This window comes from Ylistrum balloti, unplaced genomic scaffold (genome assembly GCF_031769215.1).
Source record: "Ylistrum balloti isolate Yb309-2 unplaced genomic scaffold, AGI_CSIRO_Ybal_v1 Utg370026, whole genome shotgun sequence".
Classification (NCBI taxonomy): domain Eukaryota; kingdom Metazoa; phylum Mollusca; class Bivalvia; order Pectinida; family Pectinidae; genus Ylistrum; species Ylistrum balloti.
In genome coordinates this window covers 877,596-900,710 of record NW_026782091.1, presented here as the reverse complement: position 1 = coordinate 900,710, position 23,115 = coordinate 877,596, and the positions used below count along the sequence as shown (strand labels likewise).

Here is a 23,115-nt window from a genome sequence, read left to right as displayed (position 1 = left end):
ACAGGGTACAGAAACACAGGGTACAGAAACACGGGGTACAGAAACATGGGGTACAGAAACATGGGGTACATTGGATACAGAATCACAATGCAGACAATTATCAAACTAGAACTTTAAGATATATTATGATTGAATACACAGGGAACTGAACACGACAATTTTAATAAATCAGACAAAATTGTTACATAGGGGACAGCAACCACAACTTTATTCAAGGAATGGCAAATCAAACATCATATCGTAACACAGGGGACAGATGATATATATTTCACATTATGACAGACAGACTACATATGACACTGGAAACAGACATCACATATATTATTTATTCAGCAATAAGCCCATGTCTGGTGATAAGCCCACCCAAACACAATCTACATCAAGACTATTGTGATAAACCCATCCCTTTGCTGCTTTGATTCAGACTTTGGGTATTGCCCCCACCTGGGCTTATTACCGAATAAATAGGGTAACACAGGGTACTCACACTGGGTTGTATTAGGACAGGGTACTGAAGTTAGAGCATTTGCAAAGAGAAGTATGGAGTTAAATCGTTACATTTTACAACATCAATATTATATAATGCATTATAATTATCTTTTACATATGATCAATGTTGATTGCATCAGTTTATTACAATATATATAAAACATTAATTAATGATAACCAATATCAGCCTTGGAAAGTTTTCCCTTTTCTCTGTGTAATTAATATCTCATGCGATCCAATGTCTAGAAGTTAACATTTTTATTCATACTTATATATCATAACATAAAAGTACATTGTAAGTATATACAAATCAAATCATTAATAAAAGAATCATTACTCAAGGAACTTGGGCAAGTCTACCAGTCTACAACCGTTTCTGAATAAACTTTTTGTACTAGAGGCGTAATTCTGGTAATCTTCCATCATTATGTGTCTGGATGTCTGCAGGAATATGCTGGTAAAGTCTCCACCCATCCCTCTTACACCAAATATAAAGCTTGGATCATAACGAGCTTGATGTTGGGATGAGAGTGAGGCAAATTCATCCCTCCATGTATGTAGATTTTAATTATTCCAATCAAGATGAAATTGTAATTACTCAAGGGAACAGACTAATGATGGTTTTTGTACTTCCAAATTCCTAGGAAAAACATGAAATGCTGCCTCAATTTCAGAACAAATTTTTTTTATTTTCTCAAACTGAATGTTTATTAATCCTTACAAAAAAAATATATATCGTGCACACAACAAAGTGTTTGGAAAGTATGTTCTGCATCAACAGAAATTTGTTTTCTTTTTTCTTTGTAGGTTTTTGTGTTAGACTGTAAAATCTTGGCATATTGAGGTGAAAAATACTTAATTCAGGCTTCTTAACAGCAATCCTTGGCAGATATCTTGAATATTTTGTTTTAAAATCTTCAAAGCTTCCATTCAAAAGGAGATAATAACTTATTTGTTCTGCTAAAGAATGAATTGGCAGACTAAGCCAGGTCCAGTGGAGAGTTGAAACAGGGGAGATTACCATCGTGGGTTATCTGGAGTACAGCTAAAATGCATTCCACACAATCTGTTGTTTGTTTGTCTATGTGATGCCTAATTGACTCCAAAGCCTTTTAACTGCATAAAAATATCCCAAAGCAGGTCAGCTAAGTACTTGTTTTATAGTAAGTATTGTATGTAAGCCATCAGGGATCAGATTGCATCACAGATATACCACAAATATTCACATTCTACAATAACGTCTGAGTCAGTACCATGAAATACCATGAATTCCATCTTAAAAAAGCACGGAATATATTGCTATTTAATAAATGCAATGAAAACATTTTCTATCATTTAATTTGGAATTGGAGAGATAGTAGGTCATATGTGAAAACAGTAAAAAACAAGAATAAATCATAATTCTTTTCATAGTTCCGTTTTAATTATGACCGTTTGATCTTCCAAAATAAAGAATGTTAGAGGTACTTTATAGGGAATCTGCAGTCTATAACAAGGAGAGAAACACCAGCATCTGGTTTATCCCATCACTTACCCCAGCCTTTATTTCCTATCCGTTTCTGTGCAGTGTTACTGATTGTGTTATGGATAGTATTGAGCCATGGGAGACCCTGATTAACTTATCAAATATACACATTCTTCATACTACTGTGTCAGTACTGTATCTCATTGTAAAGTCAGTTTCAATGGGGGTAAGATGGTGATATCCTTCACCAAAACACAACAGTTTATCTACCAACAAACAACTGGTCATCTATCCCACCATTCAAGGTTTTGCTGTATTGCTACTTTTCGCTTCCTCGTAAATTTTAAATAATTGATAAAACTTTCCAATATTTGTTTCAAAAGTTTCATATAATTAAATATATTTTGTTCAGATTCTCCTAGAGCGCAACTGAATATTATTTTCTCGGCATTGAAAAAAAAGTAATGAGTTACTGAAATTAAATAGATTAATTAATTAATTAAATGGAAAAAATGGATAATGTAAAACATGTGAGAACCTTACTTGGCGTCTTTGTAACACTGATGCACTGGGCTAGCGTTATTTCCAGGTGTCGGGTAATACGGACAAACAAGCTTATCAAATCTACTGCAGTTCTTTCAGACTTATAGAAAAAATTGGGTACTTAAAAAAAAAACACAAACAACCATACTTGTTTTACATCACCTGTTAGTCTTCAAACCAGCTGCAGTACTCAAAGCTGAGAATTTCAAAATTTCATAATGGAATGCAAGGTACAAGGTCTAACATGTAAACATGTTTTCATTCTTGTTTATTCTCCATTATCCTTGCTAACCATTCGTAACCTCTGTACCACACTAATTAATGATCACATCATTTCATCTTCTAATTCCAAAACATGCTTCAGTTCATTAATTGTATTTCAGAACGGAAACTAGAAAGATTATTTTTGAATTATCTTGATAACTTTATAGGCATACTGTAAAGTTTTCAATTCTTATGTATTAAGCTGTTGGGTGCATTTTCAACTCCTGATGTCAAGGACAATTTTGAAGACTTGGCTTCTGTCTATACTGAGTCTTGATAACTACTGCATAAACTAATGTGCATAAGTTTCCTACAATTGACAGAGAAACAATTGTGGTAATGTGTAATCCAAATAAAAATTTAACCACAAATCAGAAACATATATCGTACTTAGTCAGGGTGTATTGGAAGACAAAGCATTACACTTTGTTCTTTGCTTCCCTATACATAATTTGACCAATAGCAATGTAACCCATCCCTCCCACTCCACAGGAGAACTTGGCCATACTGACCTATGTCCTTGGAATGTTGGAGTTTGACTTGGTCGAGTTTCTCCGATAGCCCTTTGACATCATCCTGCAGACCTTCATACTCCAGTTCTTTCTCATGGAGGCGCTCCATCAACTGGCAGTTAGCCTTTTCCAGGCTGTTCAAATAAAAGTCAAAATACGAGTCATTTCTGGTAAAACATAGGTAGTCACAGGTAAATCTAATCACAGGTAAATCTAAAATCACAGGTAAATCTAAAATCACAGGTAAATCTTATCACAGGTAAATCTAAAATCATAGATAAATCTAATCACAGTTAAATCTAAAATCACAGGTAAATCTTATCACAGGTAAATCTAATCACAGGTAAATCTAAAATCACAGGTAAATCTAATCACAGGTAAATCTAAAATCACAGGTAAATCTAAAATCACAGGTAAATCTAATCACAGGTAAATCTAATCACAGGTAAATCTAAAATCACAGGTAAATTTTATCACAGGTATATCTAAAATCACAGGTAAATCTAATCACAGGTAAATCTAATCACAGGTAAGTCTAATATCACAGGTAAATCTAAAATCACAGGTAAATCTAATCACAGGTTAATCTAATCACAGGTTAATCTAATCACAGGTAAATCTAATCACAGATAAATCTAAAATCACAGGTAAATCTAATCACAGGTAAATCTAAAATCACAGGTTAATCTAATCACAGGTAAATCTAACATCACAGGTTAATCTAATCACAGGTAAATCTAAAATCACAGGTAAATCTAATCACAGGTAAATCTAAAATCACAGGTAAATCTAATCACAGGTAAATCATTTTGTATCTGTATCATTTTGACCCTAAAAACTCTCAAGCCATTGGCAATATATACACTGTTTGGATCAGCAACAGGTATAACATGTTCTCCAGGATTAAGTTTGGTTCAATCTCAAAAAGCTCTTCTAGAGAAGAAGTGTAAATGAAGTGTTTTAATTCAGCACAAAAGCTGAAATATATAGATTAACAACAGTTTTGAACACACATTCAACATTTTGTTATTCATACACATAAAGTTGATCAGAAAACTGTTGGGCAGTTTTAGAGATGTTTTAAAACATCATAAAAGACAAGTCAGATGAAAATCTAAAGGTAATGGGCCAATAGGCTATATATATATATCATAACAAAAATTGACCCATTTTACCAGTAGATTTCTATATCTATCCGGCAATAACATCATTCCCAGTAATAAGCCCACCGATGTTAATTGCAGTTTCTGTAAACATCCAAACGTTATATCATTACCCTACAAATAGTCCAGCACCTACTTCACATATCAGGATAGATACACAAAATTAGTAACCTCAGGTCTTTCCTACCTCACCGGGTCAAAACTTTAGTTTTTCACCATTCAAAATCAATATCAACAATACATTTTGTTTGAAAAAGCTGTTTGTTCCTTTTCAAGATAATAAAATTTTCGGAGTGATAAAAAATCCTGAAAGATTTACACACATTTTCAAGTGATTCACACAAATTACTTGGCACTTATCTGACATACAAATCTTCTACTCTCAAGATGGTTTTTGGAATTGCAGAATTAAGAATTCTTCAAAGCTCCTTGAGAAAACCAACAATTTGGCATAATTTCAGGTTTCCAATAATATGATGTACAGAAAGTTTCCAGCACATTTAGGTATATATCCCACAGCTGTTGAAGGTTTTGTCAGTGTTTGTACTTCATTTCATCAGTCACTTAACATTAAATTCTAGGCCTCTTTTTTTAAACGTGATGAGTCGTTAACTTAAAACTGTATACCATATCTTGAAAATTTTCATTTTATAAAACTTTTATCAATTTTTAAAAATTGAAATACTGAATATGTTTTGAATAGATTTTGCATATGACACAAAAAATGAAAGAATGAAAATAAAATCTGACCAATCAAAATCCACAGCGTTCATCTTTGATTAAGTAAGAAAAGAACCCTGACGATATGGGTGTTGATAAAATAGGATATAGAACTGCATTGAAATCTAACAACAGTTTATGTTAATATGAAGTACAAATGTGTAATTTGTTGGGATGATTTATCTGCAGCAATCTAAAATAAATGACACTCAAATATCATGGTCAGTCTTGATCTCACTCAGTTCTTGCAGCCATTTTTGTTAAAGATGTCATGAAAATAGGCAGAACTGCATGGGTAGGTATTTACATAACACAATGAGTCTGCATCTGGTGTATACAGATATGACCTATATCTGGTACATACAGATATGACCTATATCTGGTGTATATAGACACTGCCTATATCTGGTGTATATAGACACTGCCTATATCTGGTGTATACAGATATGACTATATCTGGTGTGCATAGACATTGCTTATATCTGGTGTATATAGATATGGCCTATATCTGGTGTATATAGACATGGCCTATATCTGGTGTATATAGACACTGCCTATATCTGGTGTATATAGACATTGCTTATATCTGGTGTATAGAGACATTGCTTATATCTGGTGTATATAAATATGGCTTATATCTGGTGTATATAAACACTGCCTATATCTGGTGTATATAGACACCGCCTATATCTGGTATATATAGATATGACCTATATCTGGTGTATATAGATATGACTGGTATCTGCTGTATATATATATGGTCTATATCTGGTGTGTGAAGACATGACCTATATCTGGTGTAAATGTAAATACAGCTTAAATCTGGTATATATATAGATATGACCTATATCTGGTGTATATAGATATGGCCTATATCTGGTGTATATAGACATGGCCTATATCTGGTGTATATAGACACTGCCTATATCTGGTGTATATAGACACTGCCTATATCTGGTGTATATAGACACTGCCTATATCTGGTGTATATAGACATTGCTTATATCTGGTGTATAGAGACATTGCTTATATCTGGTGTATATAAATATGGCTTATATCTGGTGTATATAAACACTATATCTGGTGTATATAGACATTGCTTATATCTGGTGTATATAGATATGATCAATATCTGGTGTATATAGATATGACCTATATATAGATATGATCTATATCTGGTGTGTGAAGACATATATATCTGGTGTATGTATACAGCTTAAATCTGGTATATATATAGATATGACCTATATCTGGTGTATATAGATATGACCTATATCTGGTGTATATAGATATGGCCTACATCTGGTGTATATAGACATTACCTACATCTGGTGTATATAGACATTACCTATATCTGGTGTATATAGATATGGCCTATATCTGACATATATTGATATGGCCTGTATCTGCTATATATAAATGGTCTATATCTGGTTTGTATAGACATGACCTATACTTGGCCGATATAGATATGACTTGTCTTATTTTTGAATCTGTTGTTGATAACAAACAGACCTGCACAGTGCCATTCTTATACAAAGGCTGTAAATGTATTGGTAAATCATCTCAATATAAATGACTGCCCTCGAACAATTTCTCAACAGATCTCCTCTTATTGATGAAAAATAAGCCAATGAGAATATGAAAAATATCAAACATTTTATCTAAATGAATTTATCAAATCCATTGCATAAAAATTTCTTTTTTTTTCAGAAATTTCTAAAACAATGTCGACCACAATGTAAAATACTGTATTTGAAGGATTTTTATCTTAACATAATAACTGTAAAATTTGCTGATGAAATAAAAGTTTTGTAACAATTAACCATAGCAATGACAAACACTGACAAAAAGGTTTTAATAATGAATTTTAGAATGTTTTGTTTAAAATGTACCCAGGAATTTTTGGAGACTTCCTTTATGAATCAGTGTTTCAGCATCGAGTTCTGAGCTGGTATACATTAACACGTAGAATTCAAAGCCAAATGACTGATGTTTGTCTCCATGAAAAAAAGTAAAACATAATCAATGCAAAGGAACACAAGAGGTTCTGATTCAGTAAACTATAAAACCTACAATAAACCCATGTCTGCTAATAAGCCCACCCATCCTTTTTACCAATCAGTAGAATAAAACACAAGTGTTACCTTTTCTTTGTTGTGAAATAAGCCTACCTCCTGACTTTGGGTCAGAATTGGAATACTGGCCCCTTGCGTACTGAAGGATACATATAGTAAACCTACCATATCTCTTTGACAAAGCCAATGATTTTACAAGGTTGCATCTGTTATCATTTTAGAAAGATGTGGTTTAAAATGACATCTATATGAAAAAAAAAAGAAATCAAGCACTACCTTTGAAATCTAAAATAACAAGAACAGTACTACGGACATTCTTTTATTCCTAAATTCCTTTGGTATAAAAATCAACAAAGGGCAATAACTCTGCATATATTGGAACATAAATATCATAACATTGCACTAATTTACTGCAGAGTGATAAGCAGTAAATAAATTACAATATAGGTTTACAGAATTCAACAATTTTTGGTAAAGACACCGAATTATGATTAAGTCCTGCAGGACAAAATGATGCACTTACTTTGTTTTTCAATGCAGAACTGTAAACCTATTTTCTTCTACAGGTTCCCAAACACTTAGGTCTATGGTTTATATAGACCCAGTATAGTTCAACTGAATATTGTCTTTATTTCCAGACAAATACATCTTTATCTGAATATTTTCTTTATTTCCAGACAGAAACATCCTTATCTGAACAGTTTCTGTTATCTGGCATGAACAGTTATGGGATGGAAATATTTTCAACTGATCCTAACACACTCTACAGCCATAATGGCCGACAGGAATTTCAACAATACAGAATGGTTTCAAATTAACTAGTGTTTTGTCAAATCATTGACAAAGATTTAACAGTAATCATTCCAAAAATCAATAGAATTATGACGACAGGGGATTAAATTTTTTTTCTAAAACAGATTAACAGTCAATAAAAGAACTAAATCTCTATTAACTTTCAAACATAAACACAATAAAATATTTTGTCAGAAATGATCAGTTTTGACATTTATATCCCGAGAGGAACACACCGGTGACTCATTGCAAAATAAAGTGATGGGGCAATTTTAAAATGGGTAATCTGAATTTGGTTTTACTGACTGCTGAACAAATTTACACAGTAAGTCGGATAAACTATTTATCTTAATTAAGGTAAAATATTGACGAATTAGAGAACTGTACAACATTCTCAGAAGATCTTGAGCATAAGATATTAAAGAGAATTATTCACTATTGTACAACATTTCATAAACTGTGTATATTTGTAAGTCAGGTGTGGCCAAAACATGCTGACACAAGAAGTAAGCTTATAACAGAACAATCAAACCAAATCATTTAGAAATATATACACTACTGCTTGTGGCAGACATTAATGAATTTTTTATCATAAAAAATTCAGTGTGTTTTACAATTACTAAAAGATTTTAATGGGTTTTAGCATTAATAGACAAATTTGAATGGGTTTTAGTATCAATATGATAAGTTGTAGACATAACTGATAGATTTTAATAGGTTTTTGTCTTCATATAAATATTTTAATGGATTACAGTATCAGATTTTAAAAGACATTAAAATCATTGTACAAGTACTTTTTTTTTGATTCCATGATTTGACAGTGGGAAACTGACATCATGATATTCTATGTACTGCCTTTCTAAACCCCTAACACTCAGGTCTTTTATTATCAAAATCCGTAAGAAATATTCCAGATCTTTGTGCTAATTATAAACTTCTGCTTTGTGTAATCTCAGTTACATCTAGACATAATTATTCTGAAGTTTTTTAGAATTAAGGAGTTGCTACATGAAGCACTGCAGCCATTTTAACATTATTCACATCTAACACAACAACATTCCTATATCTCACTCTGCCTGAACATGGTCCTTTTCAGATATAATGCGTTTAGGCATATTTATATGTTTTGCTATATACATCACCTAACTAAACAACATCACAAACAAACATTGTAATATAAACATTTGATTTAAAGCAATCTCCTGTTATCTCGTCCATTTTATTCTTTATCAATTGTGAATTCAGAAAAAAACAATGATAACAGTTCTACGGGGCGTGCACTGATGTGGTTAAGGAGCTAGCATTTCTTCTACCAAATTAAAGGAAACAGACAGTTACTTAAATTATACCCATTTATAAAATCAAACAGAGAAATATCCAAACTGATTGCACAATTAATCTATATCTAGAGCCCAACTTCAATATATACCAGACTACTCTGCAGATTTCCCAAATGATGTATCTGAATTCAGGGTTAACTCTGAATAATATTAGAAACACTAAAAACTTTCTAAACAAAACAGCTACAAGACTGATATTTCTAGCTACATAGTGAAATCTGTCCACAAACCAGACACATCAAGGACTGATATTTCTACCTACACAGTAAAACCTGCATAAACCAGACACATCAAGGACTGATATTTCTACCTACACAGTAAAACCTGCATAAACCAGACACATCAAGGACTGATATTTCTACCTACACAGTAAAACCTGCATAAACCAGACACATCAAGGACTGATATTTCTACCTACATAGTAAAACCTGTATAAACCAGACACATCAAGGAGTGATATTTCTACCTACATAGTAAAACCTGTATAAACCAGACACATCAAGGACTGATATTTCTACCTATACAGTAAAACCTGCCTAAACCAGACACATCAGGGACTGATATTTCTACCTACACAGTAAAACCTGCCTAAACCAGACACATCAGGGACTGATATTTCTACCTACACAGTAAAACCTGCCTAAACCAGACACATCAGGGACTGATATTTCTACCTACACAGTAAAACCTGCCTAAACCAGACACATCAAGGACTGATTTTTCTACCTACATAGTAAAACCTGCCTAAACCAGACACCTCCAGGACTGATATTTCTACCTCCACAGTAAAACCTGTCTTAACCAGACACATCAGGGACTGATATTTCTACCTACACAGTAAAACCTGTATAAACCAGACACATCAAGGACTGATATTTCTACCTACATAGTAAAACCTGTATAAACCAGACATCTCCAGGACTGATATTTCTACATACTCAGTAAAACCTTCCTAAACCAGACACATCAAGGACTGATAGTTCTACCTACATAGTAAAACCTGTCTAAACCAGACACCTCCAGGACTGATATTTCTACCAACACAGTAAAACCTGTCTAAACCAGACACATCAAGGACTGATATTTCTACCTATACAGTAAACCATGTCTGAAGCAATCACCAACAGAAGTGTTTCTACCTCAACAAAATAAAACCTGTCGAAACCTGTCTGGACCAGACACCTCCATGGCTAGTTCTGATCGTCAAATCAAGCTTGTCTTTAATATAGCAATTCAATTTACATTGAAATGAAAAAAATGTGTGCCCGAGATAAAAATTATTTAAAAAGATTTCTCAATGTTACATAGATTAGTTTTGACATATGATAACAATTTAGCATAAAATGGTATCATGACAGGGATATTTTCAGGGCTAAATATATCTATGAAATACTACATAAAATAACACAGCATGGGTGCTGACAAGATCAATTACAGTAAAACTGCCTCCCCAACACCCCCACAAGTCCTGGACTTGTGTGTAGGGCTAATCAGAGACTAAATATATAAAACACAAATATTGCAGGTGGAGGAGGGGGATAACCATTTCCAGAGGTACAGCATGTTGTAGACCTTATCATAAACCAGGATTTTTTACCGATAAATATCAGATAAATATCAAAAGATTCTTTTTTCGGTTGGGTAAAACAAAAATGGAAGCTTTTCAAAAAAGTCAAGATACTGGTGAAAGAAAATCTTGTCTTAGATACCTGCTAGGTACCACAGGACTACAACATTCCAATGTTGACCTATTTTATTTTCTTGGTTATGGTATACCAGGATAAGCTGATACAAACAAACATGAAAATACTCTCAAAACAAAACGACTATTGATAAAAAGCAAGTGATATCTCGTAATTCAGCCCTCTCCTGTAAAACCACTCTAAAAATGCGAAACACAAACCTACATCAAACAGCTTGTCTATCATTTAGATAGTGTGTTTTTCAGAAATGCAAAAATGAAAAATTTGTATTTATTCAATTGTTTGTTTATTTGTTTGTTCACTTGTCAAGTATGCCATGTTATTTTATTTATTCTTTCTGTTTCATTTTTGTTGATTATCTTATTTGTTTATTTGTTTGTTTTTAGAAAATGGTAGAATTGATATAAAAATTGACAGCCTTGTTGCTTTACGACCTCCAGATATTTCAAGCCATCATATTTGTTGTATCTAAACTATCATTGTTGTTGAAAATGATAAAGGTAATTGATCAAAATTTCTTTCATAAAATTACTAATTACCGATATATCTCATTAAGTAAGTAAAAAGATGTTATCAAGAAAAAAAACCCAATTATTTATTGATCTAATTAAGACATTAGTGACGATCACTATTGAATTTGTTTTGTTTGTTTACTTGTACAACTCTCAGAACAAATTACTAACCTGGTAAGGTTGGACTCTGTCATACTTTCCACTGTTAGTGAAGTGTCGTCCCCAAAGCTGGCCTCAGAGGACTTGTCTCCGGGGGAAGCCTCCTCTGGGGAGTCAAAACAGGGTTGAAGGGTAAGGGGAGGAGGCTTCTGTCCTTTAGCTAGTCTTGGTTCCTCTCCCTCACTCTCTCCTTTATTTTTGTCTCCTGGGTGCTCACAGCTACGCTGTTGTTCTACAGTAGCAGTGGAAACTCCTTCTCTTCTCTGTTCCCACTCATACAGCTTGCGGGCAAACTCCGTTGTAACTTTGTGCTCTCCTAGGGGGCTATAAATAGGAGAGTTCAGTTTGGCTTCCAAGTCTGGTTGGCTAAGACGTCCTTTCATCTTCTCAATCCGTGCTTCACGTTCAAGGGCTTTGAGGCGTTCCTTCTCTATCCGAATCCGATCCCTCTCCAATTTTTGTTGTTCACGTTCTACACGCTGCAGTTCACGTTCACGTCGACGTTCCAACTTACTGCGGTCCTTGTCAGCCTTGACCTTTCTGCTGCCTAATCTATCTTCCTTATGAACTTGACCTGTGACCTTTGTAGCATCCTTGGTATCTAGAGGTGGACTGGCACTGTCCTTACGATACTTAATTCTTTCCCATTCCTCTAATTTTTTACTGAAGCTCTCTGTGAGTTTCTGTTGTAACTCCTCCACATTTATCACCGTTGGCTCAGCACTTATACTGGCGCCCTCTGGTGACACTTCTCTTGAATCACGTTGAACGCGTTCCTCTCTTCCTTTCTCTCCTACAAGTAACAAACCAGGAATTATCAATCTAATTCTCATAAATCAAAATCTTATTGAAAATTTTTTTTTGATGATAGTAATTTTATCCCAACTTAAACCTTCCAACTTTTAAATGTACATAACATTGTAATCAATGCAAATAGGAAAGTTTTTCTTGTCTATTTATATTCTAATGCAATAAGGTATTTGTGTCAGTAATACTATGCATGGATGCACACTACAGAAAACCAAATCTGCATTTCATATAAAATTTAAAAACCCAGATGTCAATGTTTATGTGCCATTTAAAACATCATGAATTTTAAAATAACAACTTCATGGCTTTGATTATAATCCAATTGATCAAAATAGTATATGTAGACTTATTGAGCTATCTCTTTCCTTGAAATCAATGGTCCATAAGATATTTTGGAAAAAAAAAAACATACAAAAATTATAATTTTACCTTATATGTGATTAAGTCATGTAGATTTAACTGATAAATTCAATAAGATTCTTTTCCAAACAAGTATATGAAGGCCAAAAACAACAATAAAAATAAAAAAATACTGGAAAAAAGTTAAGAGTAAAGATTTTCAATTCTTGTAAATTTTTAGAAGATGAAGTGTTAATAATTTATCTACAGATCAATGACAGACGGACGGATGGATGGACAGAATGGACGGATAGAGACATCTAGATCCTAACCCTCTCATCATTTATCATAGAGTTGGGGGTGGCACAATATAGTGTATGAATACCTTTGGTTTCCAGTTTTCTGTTGTGAAGATGACTTTTTATATACATGATATGGTATGCAGGTTGATTTCATTGGTAGCAAGGGTTGTGTAATCATGTGCAAAGGAATACAACATAGAGCACACCTATAGATATACCTCGAGTGATGTGATGAAGGGCATACTCCATTATCAAAACAAACCTGACATGTATCACAATTATAGGTGGTGGAGTTACAGTCTGTAAATTGTCTGTACTTAAGTGGAAGGGTAAAGTTTTTTTGATGTGTTAACAACAAAAATATTTGTTTTCTAGCAACTTAATTTACATTGTTGTACATTATCATTTGATATACCAGCAGGTCTCTTCTTTTCCTTCTCTCCTGCCTCTACAATCTCAGAATTTCTTTTCACTCATGTTTTTCCTTCCACAACCTCCTTGTTTTTCTTTTCTCTCATTCCTTCTCTCATTTCCCTTCTGCGATACCTATTTTTTTTTCTGTTTCTCCTTTCTTTTTCTCTCCTCTTTCTTGTTATCTACTCTTACTCTCCTCCATCAGGCCCTTTATCCCTTTCATTTCATCCTAAAATCTTCTATCATATAATATCCTTTATTCCTAATTTCTCTTCGTAAATCTTTTTTTTCCTTTAATATTTTTTAAAATTTGTTTTCCCTTTAAAGTTTGTGCATCCCTAATTTAATCCCTCCCTTCTTCTTATATTCTCCACTCTACATCTTCCACTCCATTTTCTACTCCGATGTATAACTTTACACAACAACACAGACATTAAAGATTCCGAGCTAAGCCTTCCACTTATAACACACTGACAATAAAAGAAGGATCAAAACCCGGCACCTATATTATATCTTGTACCGGCAATTTCAGACGCAGTTTGTCTAGTAAGCACAGATGGGTTGTAACTGACTTTTTCAGAAAGATTGGCTTTCTTTATATTCACTTATGAAAGTCGGTTGCCAAAGAGGAGAGTTTAACATTTCCTGATAGTAAATCATGAGGTACAATTACGTTTCAACAGAAAGAAATAAATTCTCTTGTTTTTATCCTTCAAAAATCCCAGGCACCCAATATATAACATTTAAATCAAAGATAGGGTTGGGCTTTTAGAGAAAACAAAATAGTGTTAATGACTCCAGCAATAAATATATACACAGGCTTATTACCAGGCATGTGCATATTACTGGATAAATATTTGAAAATGTCCAAACTCTATATAAGATGGAAATAAAGCATTGAATCTATAACAATCCTTTGATGCTGTGAGGGAGTTTCCACCGAACCAACTCCTGTCAGTGTCCTAAATCCTCTATGTTGTTTGATAGTGTACAATGAGAGAAGGGAGATATTTTTTAATCATTCTGTAATGTGAAATTTATATTGTTGCTCATAGTCCTGATGTCTCAATAAAAATTTTCATATTTTAACAAACCAACAATTTGAAATTGAATGAACTATTTCTCAGATCAAATCTTGATAAATTTTTTTCCTCAAAGCTAAACAATCAACTAGGAGCTAAAATATCCGTTGTACTAATCTATATATATAAAAAAAAAGAGCAAATATCAAGCAAATTTCAATGGACGTTTAAAAATTGTCAGACCGCCATTTAAAATATGGATGCAAGTGAGTGCTTGTACATTCATCAAAATAACAAGGATGGAATAACTTTGAGGGTGTTTATCCTACTGTGTTGACGTCCCTATAGATCATCCTCCTCTCCCCCAAGTGCCCCCCTCTGTTTACTTACCCTCCCATCATACCTTCATCCTCATAACACATTGTTCTAATTAACAACTAAAGCAGATGAAAATTCCAGTTATTTCTTTTTCTTGTATGAAAGTGATAATAGAATTAGCCATTTGTGTATTTTCTATCTAAATATAGCTCTTGGAATCTCAGATAAGAAAGTAGAATTATGAATGACTTTTTAAAAAAATAGAAGTACATTTATCTTATTTTTTTTTCAAAATGAAACTATTTTTATTTGAAACTGTAGATAACTTAAAATTTGTGGAGAAAAATTTTCTTATTTATTGTAGGCACAATATTTGTGCAGAGTTAATTATAATGGTTATGAACAATTCTCACAAATTAAGAAATATATTACTTTTTCTATGCAGTTCTTTATCTTATGTTGTGGTTCCTTGACTTAACACTAGTTGGAGCGTTGGCGTATATATATCCCCTGGTAAAAATGCTAGGTGTTTGGTTCAACGCTTCCTATCCCTGGCAGTATGTGTTAAACAGGAAGTTGAGAAACAGACCAGCCTGTGGTGACTTGGTTAATTGGGTCTCTTTGGTCAAGACAATTTATCATAATTGCTTTGGATGGCATGTGATGGGCCTTCCATATGTTGTTCAGTACCCAACAGCTACTACAGGTAATCTTCACCTCAAAATGACCCTGAATGTTTACTGTGTGATACACCAACATAACATACAAACACTGAATTATCGACCCTTTACAAAAATGTGATAATTACGAATGAAACCATAAAATCCAACGTCTTGTGGACCTCAAGTTCATAATTATCATCATTATCCTTTTAATATTCGTTTCATCAGTGTTAGATTTTGAGAATATTACCTTAAATTTTGAGTAAGTTCTTTGATAAATTATTTACTTGTAAATAAATGAATATGTGGGATATCATCTTGTTACAGACATAAGCCCATGTCTGGTAATAAGCCCACTTGCACAAATATTGGATTTTCAAAAGAAAAAGTGCTAACTATTGTATAGTAGTAAACCTACTCACTGCAGAATAAATCTGATAAGAGTAACCATAACATAAAAGGAAAATAAAACTCCCTCCAAAATTAAGAATTCTACAGTATCTTGACAGTATTTGTAAGATATACCTTTTACTGAAGACTGCTGGCTCTTCTTCTCCTCCCATTGTTCAATCTTTTTGGTGAATTCATCAGAGACACCACCTATAAAGGAGTAAAGGAATTTCTCGTCACAAAATACAAATACTGTCACCGAAAAACATCTCAGAAAGTTCATTGCATGTTACTTTGGATTACTGTAAAGGATGGACTTTTGATGATTAAAATTCTCGTGGTTTACTGAAATCAAATGACCACATCAAGGAACCTGATGGGGACCTAGATATAAAATATGAGAAAGATCCATCCAGTATTTCCCAAGAAATAAACAATAACAATCTTTCATTGTCGAAATCGTAGATAGCTGACAGTCATCCATTTTGTTTTTGCTGATCAGTTCCAAAATAAAAAGGGCACAATGAGGGACTACAGGGAGCCAACATATAAAATTGAGAAATGTTCATGTTGTACTTCTCGAGAAACAGCAATAACAATATTTCATTCTCAAAATCCAAGATGGCTGCCTGTCATCTCATTTGTTTTTTTCTGAACAGTCCCAAAATCAAAAGGGCACAACTGCAGACCAAGGGAAACCCCCAAATGAATTTGAGAAAGATCCATCCAGTACTACTCAATAAATAGTAATAATTAACTTTCATTGTCCAAAATTAAGATGGCCACCTGCAAGTCATTTTGGGTTTTAATCAGCCCCAAAATCAAAGTGGAAAAATAAGCACTAAACGGAACTTTCAAAGCAAATTTGAACGAGATCCATCAAGCACTTCTAAAGAAGTTGCAAAAACAAGAACGGTTAAAGGACGGACAAAGGACGGACAGATAGACCACAGACCATGGACACAGGGTGGTTTGAACAGTCCATTTTCTGATGATGGGCTATAATGGTAGCATCAAATTAAAATCAAAGAAAAAGGCAAATGCTTCGTAGTTTTTATTGGTTGTCAATAGCAACATTTTTGTCATTCAAATGCATCTAGTATCTTTTGATTTACATTCGTGTCTATTTCTATATTGTGTTGTTGGAACAAACATTATCATCTCGCGCCAGTTTTCTGCCACCAAATCATTCATCATATACCGAGTATTTTAAGAACAGGGTCTTAATAAAACATATTTCTACATTCGATTGCAATGTTTCTTGATTAATGTACCTTTCGCATATTGTCAGTGCTGAAACTTTGAACAAATTGTACCATATCACATATTGAGAAATTATCGTCCAGCTACATGGATTTTTCCCTCGAAAAAGCAAAACTGGCCTGATAAATCTTCTGTTTATGTTGATGAAATGACAACATGTACAACGAGGTTCTGCTCAACTTGATGCAGGCTTAAAGCAATTGTCTAGAATAGGAACACTCAATCATCATATCAATACACACATGGTACTTAATGGTCTTTGTTGAATAGAATTGTAACAGAAAATAATTCCAATAAACACAAGATCCGAGGGATGGAAAGCTTTCCTGATCACGATAATCTGATCCCTGTCCTCGGCTATCTAGGGATTGGTCGCTTGATGTAGCAATAATCAGCAAGTGATGGACAATCTGTCAAACAGAATAGACAGCTAATGTGGTTTAGGGCTGGTAGAAAATCTGTGGGACATGCTTGGCTGTTCCATGGTATTAGTGTCCAACACAACAGAAAGCTAAAGAGTTGTTCTGATTTGGTGCTTACAAGATCTGACTAGCTGATATCTATTTGGTTAAGTATGGTCAGTTTATAACTGAATTAATTATAAAAATGAATTATTCATATTAAGAAATTAAAACCCATATACAAACATAAAAAAACTGAACATGTTGTACTATATAGAAAGATTTAATAAGGAAAAAATGTCTCTCATGCAAAATTGACTGTGCTAATGACAAGAGGTCTCTAAAGTGGGTATATGGTCTTTTTGTCAGGTTGAAATGTAATAAGAAACTGGCGGTCTTCAAAGGCAGGTTAAACTGCAGCTATAGATGGGTGGTGTCTAAATTAGATCGAGAGGTGGAAATTGAGAGGTGGTCTCCTTGACAGGTTTGGCTGTAGTTGTAGAAAGTGGTCTCTTTGCAGATTTGGCTGCAGTTATAGAAAGGAGGTCTCTTAGACATGTTTGCTTGTTGTTGTAGTCTGTTAGTTTTGACAGGTTTAGCTGTAGTATAGACAGGTGGTCTCTTTGACAGGTTAGACTGTAGTATAGAGAGGTGGTCTCTTTGACAGGTTAGACTGTAACATAGAGAGTGGGTCTCTTTGACAGGTTAGACAGTAGTATAGAGAGGTGATGTCTTACACAGACTTGATTGTAGTATAGAGAGGTGGTCTCTTTGACAGGTTAGACTGTAACATAGAGAGTGGGTCTCTTTGACAGGTTAGACAGTAGTATAGAGAGGTGATGTCTTACACAGACTTGATTGTAGTATAGAGAGGTGGTATCTTTGACAGGTTAGACTGTAGTATAGAGAGGTGGTCTCTCTGACAGGTTTAGCTGTAGTAGTAGAGAGGTGATGTCTTACGCAGACTTGATTGTAGTAGATGTGGTCTTTTAGAGGTGGTCTCTTTGACAGGTTTGACTGTAGTATTATAGAGATCGAGAGGTGGTCTCTTTGACAGGTTTGGCTGAAGTTGTAGAGAGGTGATCTGTTTGATATGTTTAATTGTAAAACACGGATAAGTCAAAGCAGACGAGAACAAATGAAATATTTGACTTATCCGATGGTTCAACAGCTGTGTTTCTATGAACGGAGACATTTTACAAAAAAGATTAACCCTATTTCTATCAGTTGTTTACCGGAAGCGTGTCTCGTAGCATGGCGTGACAGGAATGAATAAGTTAATAATTTTATACACTAACGATATATTCTATTTAGATAAACAGTTATAAGTACCAATATAAAACAAAAAATGTAAAGTGAAATGTTCGTCATTGTAGTTCACATGATGATACACATCCATGCTCATACACATAACTTAGTGAAATTGATACAAATACAATCATAGTACATTTATAATTAACTGACTCCTGTGTATTGTATTTCATGTTTAATTGCCTAATTCTGTATCAATTCTAACTTTCATCTGTGTAAATGCAGAGATTAATGTTCAATTAAAAATTACAATATGGCTCGTTAACACTGATATGACTGACCAATCACACTCAATCATTTGGACTAAAGCCAGGAAATTTTTACATGAGACAAGGTGACACCTGAATGTTCGACACACAAAATACATCTGACACAAACCCAGTATTCGACTCAACAGCGTTCCAATCACCCATGTTTATTTTACTTTGATAAAGAAGAGAAAAAATCAGGACCAAACGAAACATTCGACTCATCAGATGTATTTGATTCAGACGTGTTCAACACAAGTGAGTTTTACTGAATGTACATTGTATTATTAATTACAGGTAGAATCTATCGCAGGCTTCAGAATAACGATGATGTTTAAACATGATGTTGGATCACTGTGCTAATTTTATATTGATGATGATGTTCAGTTGTCCTTAAAAAACCGAAAATTCTTTGCAACAAAGATGCAAATTTTAATGAACAATATTTGCAGACACCTAAGGTAATACATATCATTGAACTTTAATGGATGGTAATATGGTTTTAAGTCATACTTTAAAATCATCAATTTTCAGGGTGTCTTATTTTCATTGATTTTGGCGGTAATCTTGATCCATAAATTTATACGCCCACAAACTGTTGAGATAAGTATAAATTGATTTATACAGTTATGTTTATCCACCAAATTAAATGCTCACTAAATAATATTTTGTTGGAGAAAAAAAACCATGAAAATTGAGCTCACTAACATACATGATTTTACAGTAACTTCTGAGAGGTCATCGCTGGTTAGAATTTTTAGGTAGATATAATAAGTATATTCTAACACTTCATAGGTTCGACAGCAAGTGCACAAAATTTTTAACAAATGGCTTCCAAGCTCTACAGCAGTCCTGATTGGTTGAATCTCTAACGAACTTTTACATAATCAAGTTTAACTTTGTAATATACATCATATTTTCCTGTGTTACTAATTAAAAATTTTCTTTGATCAAAACTGGTCAGATGACAGTTGTTCAGAGCATAACACATAAAAGTTAAGTCAGAATGTCTACTCTGCTAAAATCAAACAGAACCTTTTTTCCATTTTTCATTTTTTTTTATCTAGAAAGATAACATAACAGATTGATATTTCATGAAAAAAGCCCTGTGATCACAATATAACACCAGAAACACCAAACAGTCATTAGATAAATGTAAGCCCCATCTCTGCTGTAACAAACTCACTTCTCCAATCAGCACTATAAATCACAACAATACATGTTTTGCCCATTGTTTTTCTACATCTGAAGGCCAGAACCACTTTCTGTATCCAAAAATACACTTAGATAATCTTTGAAGCCACTAAATGTATCAACATCAGTAATATTATCTTTTGCCCTGAAGAGAGTTGTCAACGCTACTGAGTGCATTTCAAATTAATCTCCCCGGGACTGCAACATGTATATAATGTATATAAAATTCTATTGTTCTGGCTATAATTTGATCTACGATACAGGAACTGATGTGTTGGACCTCATAAGAAGAGTGCCCATGGTAACCGTTTTTATTTTATAGATTTGTCAATGTGATGAATCACACAACTATTTCTTTCATTTCAGAGGAAATTTTACCGATTCAGCAAGACGAAAATATATTTAGGTCAATTAGTTTATCAATGGATTAAGGAACCAGGTCTCGCTCTGGGTGAATTAATAACTATTAAAAAGTAAAAAATCACCTGCACCCCTCCTTTCTTATTTCTTAATATATATCTATAAATGGTACAGGATACTTATTTCATCAATGTGAATGACTCAACATACAGTTCAGACCTTTATCAGAACAACCGTGCTAAAAAAAATCTCCTTTATCACATAAAAAACTCTCTATCAGGTTTAAACCTTTATAGCCAAATCTTTCTAAGGGACATACTGGGCACATCTTTATGGAAATAATGCATTCTGGGAGAATCACAGATATATCCTTTATAAATCAAAAGTTGTTACCTCATTTCTATGTAAAAAACATTATACTGACCTTCAAGTAAAATACGGTTACCTCACTTTCCAAAAGCAAAATATATATTTTACTGAATGTTTTACCTGTACATGTGAGAGTACACTTCTTCTGGAATGCAGAGCATAACCACGACATGTTTCCGTAGATATGGTAATCAGTGTCACAATCAATATCAGTAAGATGATTGTTTATTCCACATCACGGCTCTGACTATCATTTACTGTTTTCCGAGCAAACACTCTCCAGAAAATCTTCTTCCAAATCAACTATGTCCGTTTTAAATCCGTAAGATTTTTATAAAACATTTTTGTATGCTGTTTACATATTTGTAATCAACTATGATGGAATGACATTTGTAATCACTCATGAAAAATATTTTTTTCCACAATGTTCTTGATCCACATAATCCAGCTTGATTGTGCAAAATTGTTTCTTCCCAGTGGGACAAGATATATCTAAGTTTTTTCTGTTATAATACTCAATATATTTTTTACAAAACACAAATCCTTTCACTTTTTTTATCAAACAGACTCCAAAGTAAGAAATTTCTTTTCGACAGTAAAAAATCCAACATGTAACAAATGTAAAATCAGCAGAATTGATCCAAAGGGGCCTAAACAATTGGTAAGTTCTCCGTGCTGAACATAACTATGTTTTCCTTAAAAGGAGTTGTACATCATCTCGGTGACTATCTTGACCCTAAATCATACACATGGTGTGTTACAATGCAGTTTTTCCCCTTCAGTTGCAATCCTAGACAGCGGTGAGGTTTCACAGCCCTCTCATTACATCGTTACCAGGCAATTCTTCTGGTAGTCAATGGAGGGTAGAGAGAGATGCTCCATAGTACAATGAGAGAAATCGTCAGCTAATCTGAACCGGAGTCAGTTATGGAAAAATCCATATATGCTAGGGAACTTTATAGTGTTTTTATAGCCGGTGATGAGAAATCTGAATTCCCGCACCTCATCTTAATACAATGATAAATTTGTTCTGTTGTGGGGCACCGCACTCCTTCGAGACAATAGAACCATGTTCATTATTATAGTGCTATTCGCCTTGTACCGTGACCTATTAATTCACACTTACTATGACCTGACGGGACATATTAAAGAGTTACAGTGCTAACATGAAACTCTATCGAATTTGGTTTGTTGGCCGGGATCAGAGAAAAGGACATCGGTAACAGACTGTTCAATTACGTGAGAGTTTCTCATGTGTTGAATAGCTATTTACTTAGTTGGTTTTCTGTGTTTGGCGTCTGTATATATGCCAGACAAACGCTGGAGCACAGCGGCTCATGATTGAAAAACCCTGTCACCCTTGTACAATACCTAATGGAAAGCGTACAAACCCAGCATTTCCTGTGATGACAAAATTCACTGTGCCACACTCAACACATAATTGTAGCTTAAGCAATGTCACATCACATTTCAAATGACTGGAAAAAGACTGGGAGACTGTTAGCTTACAATGTACATTTTATTTGAAATTCATCAATTTAAAGAGCATTTGTTTATTTTTTCTTATTTCATTAATGTTAAAAAAAGATATTGGCAAAATAACTGAGAAAGATATTAACCTTGTAAAATCTATCAACTTGAAAAAAATCTTTACAAAAGACGACAAAAAAAAAGACTTACTATGCTTTCTGATAATATGTCATCGAGTCTTGTGTTTAGACACAAATACCCAGACAACCCTGACAATCCTGAATTCTGATTTCTATTCGATGTCAATAATGTAATTTGACCAGGGATCTATGCCCACTTTGAACATTTCTGTCAAGAACAACTACAATTTAGGAGCAGAGAATATTATTTGGTCTTTTTTAACAAAAGCATTATGTCTGTTTGATTGGATTGTCATAATTTTCCTTTTCATTACCATAAAATACTGCATTCGATAAAGCAAAGAAATTCATTGTCAGATGGG

General features: G+C 33.7%; 1 protein-coding gene across 3 annotated transcripts in view; it reads right to left on the bottom strand.

Moving 5' to 3' along the window:
- LOC132548771 (uncharacterized) overlaps positions 1-23,115 on the bottom strand; it is a 59,645-nt gene that overhangs the window by 10,311 nt on the left and 26,219 nt on the right. For all 3 annotated transcript variants that reach the window (XM_060212665.1, XM_060212664.1, XM_060212666.1), the window contains exons 5-7: positions 16,133-16,207; positions 11,753-12,533; positions 3,274-3,407 (exon numbers count right to left, since the gene is read on the bottom strand). In XM_060212665.1, the coding sequence (XP_060068648.1) occupies positions 3,274-3,407; positions 11,753-12,533; positions 16,133-16,207 (990 nt within the window). The remainder of the gene's footprint in view (positions 1-3,273; positions 3,408-11,752; positions 12,534-16,132; positions 16,208-23,115) is intronic.